Source organism: Schistocerca nitens, unplaced genomic scaffold (genome assembly GCF_023898315.1).
Source record: "Schistocerca nitens isolate TAMUIC-IGC-003100 unplaced genomic scaffold, iqSchNite1.1 HiC_scaffold_519, whole genome shotgun sequence".
Taxonomy (NCBI): domain Eukaryota; kingdom Metazoa; phylum Arthropoda; class Insecta; order Orthoptera; family Acrididae; genus Schistocerca; species Schistocerca nitens.
The window spans coordinates 303,509-310,176 of record NW_026046052.1 but is presented as its reverse complement, the minus strand read 5'-3'; the positions used below and the strand labels follow the sequence as shown (position 1 = coordinate 310,176).

Genomic DNA, 6,668 nt, shown 5'->3' with positions numbered 1-6,668 from the left:
TTATATGATATGAATTGTGAAAAGCAATGGTCCCATAACACTCCCCCGTGGCACGCCAGGGGTTACTTTAACGTCTGTAGACGTCTGTCTCTCCATTGATAACAACATGCTGTGTTCCGTCTGCTAACATCTCGTCAATCCAGCCACACAGTTGGTCTGATATTCTGTAGACTCTTACGTCGTTTATCAGGCGACGGTGCGGAGCTGTATCGAACGCCTTCCGGACGTCAACGACAATGGCATCCACCTGGGAGCCTGTATCTCATATTTTCTGGGTCTCATGCGCAAATAAAGCGAGCTGGGGGTCTCACACACGATCGCTGTTTCCGGAATCCAACATGGATTCCTACATAGTAGACTCTGGAGTTTCCACAAACGACATGATACTCGAGCAAACAACATGTTCTACAACACATCGACGTCAGAGATATGGGTCTATGGTTTTTGCGCATCTGCTCGACGACTGGGACTACCTGTGCTCTTTTCCAATCATTTGGAACCCTCCCTTCCTCTCCAGAGACTTGCGGTACACGGCTGTTAGAAGGGGGGCAGGTTGTTTCGCGTACCCTGTGTAGGAATCGCGAATTGGTAATCCCGTCGGGTCCGGCGGACTTTCCCATTCCTCCTTGGACACTTATTTCGATGTCAGCCGGTTTCTCGTTCGTGCGAGCATTTAGAGACGGAACTGCAGTGCGGTCCGTCCTCTGTGAAACAGCTTTGGAAACAGGTGTTTAGGTATTTCACAGCTTTACGCGTGTCATCCTCTGTTTCAATGCCATCACCATGCCGGAGTGTCTGGATATGCTGTTTCGAGCCACTTACTGATTCAACGCAAGACCGGAACGTCCTAGCATTTTCTGTCAACGTCGGTACATAGGGTTTGTTCTACTTTCGAATTCACTGAACGCTTCACGCATAGCCCTCCTTACGCTCACACTTTGGACATCGTTTAGCTTCTGTTTGTCTCGGAGGTTTTGGCTGCGTTTAAACTTTGGGTGAAGCTCTCTTTGCTTTCGCAACAGTTTCCTAACGTTGTTGTTGTAGTATACCACGGTGGGTTTTTTTTCCCATCCCTCACAGTTCGACACTCGGCACGTACCTGTCTAAAAACGCATTTTTACCATTGCCTTGCACTTTCTCCATGAACACTCAACATTGTCAGTGTCGGAACAGGCATTTGCCTTTTCATCTGTCGGGTCGTCTGCAAATCTGCCTTCTATTACTCTTGCTAGCCAAAACAGATAGATACACCGTCCTCCCTGCAACGGCCTTATGATCACTGCGTCCCTGTTCTGCACATACAGAGTCGAAACACGTTCGGGTCTGTTTGTCATCCGTAGGTCCACGATGTTATCTCCACGAGTCGGTTCTCTGTTCATTTTGCTCGAGGTGATTTTCGGACAGTGCACTCAGTATAATGTCACTCGATGCTCTCTGTCCCCCTACCACCCGTCCTGAACATCATCTGAGTGTCCCAGTCTATATCGGGTAAATTGAAATCTCCACCTAAGACCCTAACATGCTGAGGAAAATGTATGTGAAATGTGTTTCCAAAATCCGTCTCTCCGTTGTTCTGCCACTAATGCTGCTGCGTCGGGAGGTCGGTCAAAGGAGCCAATTATTATTAAACCTAGCTCGGTTGTTGGGTGTAACCTCCACCCACAATATTTCACAGGAACCATCCACCTCTACTTCACTACAGGATCAAAACTACTACTCAAACAGCGACGAACACACCACCACCGGTTGCATGCAATCGAGCCTTTCTAAAACACCGTCTGTACCTTTGTGACAATTTCGGCAGAATTTATCCCTGGCGTCAGCCAGCTTTCTGTACCTTATCACGATTGCAGAGCTTCGGTGCTTTCTCTGTCAGCGCTTGCGGTTCCGGTACTGTACCAACGCAGCTTCGACAGTTGACAATTAACAAACGATACCGATTGCTGCTTGGTCCCCGCACCCGTTGAGGCTGCTGTTGCCCCCTTTCTGTACTTGCCCAAGGCCATCTAACCTAACAAAACCGCCCAGCCCACGCCACACAACCCCTGCTACCCGTGTAGCCGCTTGTTGCGTGTAGTGCTCTCCACCTAAGACTATAACATGCCTTCGACATTCGCAGTGTACAACACCTTAGGTTAGGGTTGGCGTCGCTTGGGTTAGGTTAGGTTACGTTAGGTGGACGTGGGTTAGGTTAAGGGTTAAAGTTAGGTTAGGCGTCAAAGTTAGGTTAAGCGTTCGGACGTGAGGCGTCAGGTGGCCGCACCTACCTTACGGCCGGACATCTTAGGTTAGGCTAAGGGCGCCGAGGTCACGTTACGTTCACCTTCGGGCGCCACACGTAGCTGTCACAGGTAGGTAGTAGTTCGGTCGGTCGGTCGTCGGCAAGCCGCAAAAAACTACAGACGACGTCGACAACAAGACCGAGCAGGAGGCAGATATATACCGAGCGCCAAAGAGACCGACCACACACACACACACACACACACACACAAAACAACAAACACCACCCACCGGCCAAAGGGGCACCAAAAAAACCCACAAAGCCGAGCACCACACGTCGCGACCAGAGGCAACCCGCAACCGCAACGGCGCTTTCCGCACCGGGCCGGATGCACGTACGACAACACCGCTACCCGTACACAAGGCCTCCCATTGCACACAGCCGCTCTGTGTTCAACATCATCAATGGCGCGCCCGCGGCTCGTCGCGGTCGCAGCCATGACGCCGCCGCCACTTTTGCACCAACACATTCACGCACCGCAAAACAGCTCGCCGACCCACCGACACAGCACAGCCGACAAACAAAAACAACCGCGGCGGCGGCAACAAAACAAAACAAACACCTCGCACCAAGCGTCCGACAGAAAACAAACGGACAGGCACACAGGCCTCTGCTAACGACCACGACACAGCGGCACGCTGCCCCTTTCCCGCCACTCTCGATTCACAGCGCACGCGACCCCGTCGTCGACGACGACACGCGACGGGCTCGCTTCCCGCAACCTACACCTTTCCGCCACTACGCACGGCTCCACCCGACGCCCGTCGCAACGGCACTACTGCACGCACTATCACCCCCGCCGCCGCCGCCGCCGCCGCCGCCTCCTCCTCTCTCCCCCTTCCCGTACACAACAACACAGCCAAAAACACACTCACGACCCAAACATAACAACATGGCACGTGCATCGGCGCACACCCCCAACCAGTCACCGTCGACACAACCACACGCAAGGCACGGAAAAACCGGCGTCCTTCCACGTTGCCATCAAAGCAGCACAAACAACCACACAGGAGGAACCACCAACAACTGCCGGCCGGCCGGCAACCACCAAACGCACATTCCCGCTCGCCACCACACACCTCTCGGCAGCCGTTTCGCAAAGACATGACATGACATGACGCGACATCATCGCATCACGGGCGACGCACGCACACCGACCCACTTTCCCGCCCGTCTCTCTCTCTCTTTTTCTTCCGACGCCTTCGGCCGAGCACACACGTACGTGGCACAACGCCCAACACAGTCACACACAGTCGACAGGCGCACGCCCAGGCACGCAACGACGCAGCGCAGCAAAGGCGCCCGCGACACATACCTCCTCTCCCGTCTCGCCGCCGACCGCCAGCCAGCCACTCGCAATGTGCACTGGCCAACCGGACACACGTCCACCGCGCCGCCTCCGACCACCCGCCAGGGGGCGCTCACGTCCGCGACAACAGCGCGGCCCGCCGCCGGGCGGGCCCAGCCCGGCCCAGGCGGCGCGCGCTGCTCTGCACTCGGCGCGCCGCGCCACACATCCTGCTGCAGACCGGGCTCGTCTCTCTGTACGCGTCTGCGTCTGCCCGCATCTCATCTTCCTGCGCATCAACACAAACGAGGCCACGTGAGCAAACCCCCGTCACAACGCCACATCACGCACTGCCTTGTCGACCGCCTAAATAAATGCACTCACCCACCAGCCATCCGCTTCGTCCTCTTCTTGCTTACTCGTTGTTCGTCGTTGTTGCTGCTGCACCAGCACCAGCACCAGCACCGGCGGCGGCGGCGGCGGCGGCGGCGGCGGCGGCGGCGGCGGCGGCGGCGGCGGCGGCGGCGGCAGCGGCAGCGGCAGCGCACACAGCCCCCAGCCGGCCGCATCCGAGGGGGCCCCGCCGCCAGCGTCGCCTCCTTGGGCACAGGTGCGGTGCTGTGGCCGCCCATCCAACCGCATTTGCTGGCCGTCCCAGCCGCCAGGCAGGCGTTCCCACTGCCGCGCACCGCCTCTGCTGCAGAAGACGAACAAACGAAACGTACAAACATACACGCACCCGAAGCGTGGCCACACACGGACGGGACCGACAGGCTCCAAGGCGACCAAACGATGGAAAAACAAACACAAAAACAAAAGACACGCGAGCGAGCGAGCAAGCACGCAGTCGCCTCGCCTCTGTCCTCCCGCCCCCGCCCTTCTCCCCACCACATGCCCACAAACACCACCGCCTGCCCGCATCTCCACATTCGCCCCCTCCATTTGTTCCCTTGCGTTCGTTCCTTCCTTCCTTCCATGTGTCTGCGTGCGCGGCGCCTCTCCAACATCCGCCGTCCGTCCGTCCCGTTTTCGCCGTACCACACGCCACCGTCGGCGCCGCCTCGCCTCCTCCCAGTCCACCACCGCCGCCGCCCCTGTCCGCCCCGCACACCACCATACACCGCTGCTTGTCCCGGCCGTTGCCACCAAAGGCGCCAGCCGCAAACCGCGCCAAACGCCGCAGCGCGCGTGCGTCCTTCCTTCTTGCTTGCTTCTCCGTGCCGACGCTGCCTCTATTCCCGCACCCATTCGGCCGACAAGCACTGGCGTCGACGACACAGCCGTTGGGCTCCGGCACTGCGCGTACCGGAGTTACACGCGCACCCCCCCTCGCGAACGCACGACTCATTCTCTTTGTTGTTTCTCCTCTTTCTTACGTCTTCGTTTCTTGTTTGTTTGTTTGTTTGTTTTTTTTTTTTTCCTCCCACCGCCGCATGTGACACAATGGCCTCCCTCCCCCTTTCGTTCGTTGTCGCCGCTTTGTTTCTCTTTCTCATTGGTGCACGTCCGACGCGCTCCATTTCCACCACACCACGGCCATCGGCCTCCTCAACGGGCAGGCGCAGTGTGCCATTCTCCGGCGCACAAGCACACCGCGCGGCTCGCTCTCCTCGCCCCCACGCCACGCCACGCCACGCAGCACAAATGATGCTGTCTCGCAACACGACACACGGTGCGCACACCCCCGACCACGCGGCTCTTAAAAGGCATGGCACCGGCGACATGCGCCGCCCCGGCCCGCATCCGTCGTCTCACGTTCACTGCCGGCCGCGTCTGAGGCTACAACCGCACCACAACAACGGTCCCCTCCCGGCAACACATTTGTTGCACAAACACAACCGCCGAGCGCAGCGCGAGCCACCCACACGCGCCCTCCCCGTCTTTAAAAGCCTCCGCGTCTCCTTTCTCCTTTCGCGCCCCTCCCATCTCCCGAATATGCCAGCAGCGGTGCCACTACCGCGAAACGGACACGCCTTCCGGGCCACATGCAAGGGCACGCCCACCACCAACTACTGCCATATTCGCGGACGCAGTTAGGCAACACGCAACGCACTCTCCACCTACTTTCTCTCTCTCGTCCATTCTCTTTAAAACACACGAACCAACCAACCACGGCTAACACACTTTTTCGCGACACCTTTGACTGCGTTATCTTGACCGTGACGGCAGCTATCGACCTTCCAATTCCCCACTAAACACACACACACCCCTACATACACACCCTTCGCTACACCGGACAACAACAGCGTACACAACAGGAGGGCACACGAAACGGCAGGCAAGGGCAACGCATTCTCATAGATTCCTCCTCCGAGCCATGTCGGCGAACGTTTCATCCGGGAAGGCAATGCAATTCAGCCGTCACCACGGCCGACACCTGCAGCCGCGCCGTAAACGCCTTTCAGTGCGGCTGCAATGCACGGGAACGTTCCGTTGCTATAGACAGCGCCTCTCCGTTTTTCCCTGCTTCGTTTTCCGGTGATTGCTTCTCCATTTTGTTTGTTTTATTACTTTCCGTTCCCCTCCTCCACCATTGTTTCCGTCCCCAACAGTTTTGCTCATTCCACACGTTCTGCCCAGACACGACACTCGACCGATCAAAGGTCAGCCTTTCGTCACCGTTCGCGGCGCCGACGGTGCCACAGTGCGACTGGTGTGAACACCGACACGTTGCCATGACGCCGGTGTACCGCGCCGATATTGACAGTTACTCAGAGCCGCCGGATCGGATCACATCACCGACACACCTGCCATTTCACACCGGGGGACACAGACCAACGAAACGCGTGTACGCCCATAACAACAAACAACGACCGTCGTCGTCTAGCCTCACGCTTACTGTACTCAACCGAACACACGTGCACCGTGAATGACGTGCGTGCGCACAACAGTCCAATCAATCATCAGTCAAACTGCAGAAACGGCTATCATCAAATCAAGGGCCAAATAGGTACACCACCGTGCGTGTCGCCTACCCCACCCGCCCGTACATTTCTTGGCGACTTCGTAATGGATGATAGTACGACACGTCCATTTAAAACGTCACCAACACACACACACCAACGCGCCGTACAGCAAAGGGAATAGTCGACGGCAACA

At 57.3% G+C, this 6,668-nt stretch overlaps 1 protein-coding gene across 1 annotated transcript; it reads left to right on the top strand.

The window, feature by feature from the left end:
* The first annotated feature begins 2,609 nt into the window (after nt 1-2,609).
* On the top strand, nt 2,610-3,389 carry LOC126232498 (uncharacterized). Its single transcript, XM_049942747.1, has one exon. The coding sequence runs from the start codon at nt 2,610-2,612 to the stop codon at nt 3,387-3,389; it is 780 nt and encodes a 259-aa protein (XP_049798704.1).
* The last annotated feature ends 3,279 nt before the right edge of the window (nt 3,390-6,668 follow it).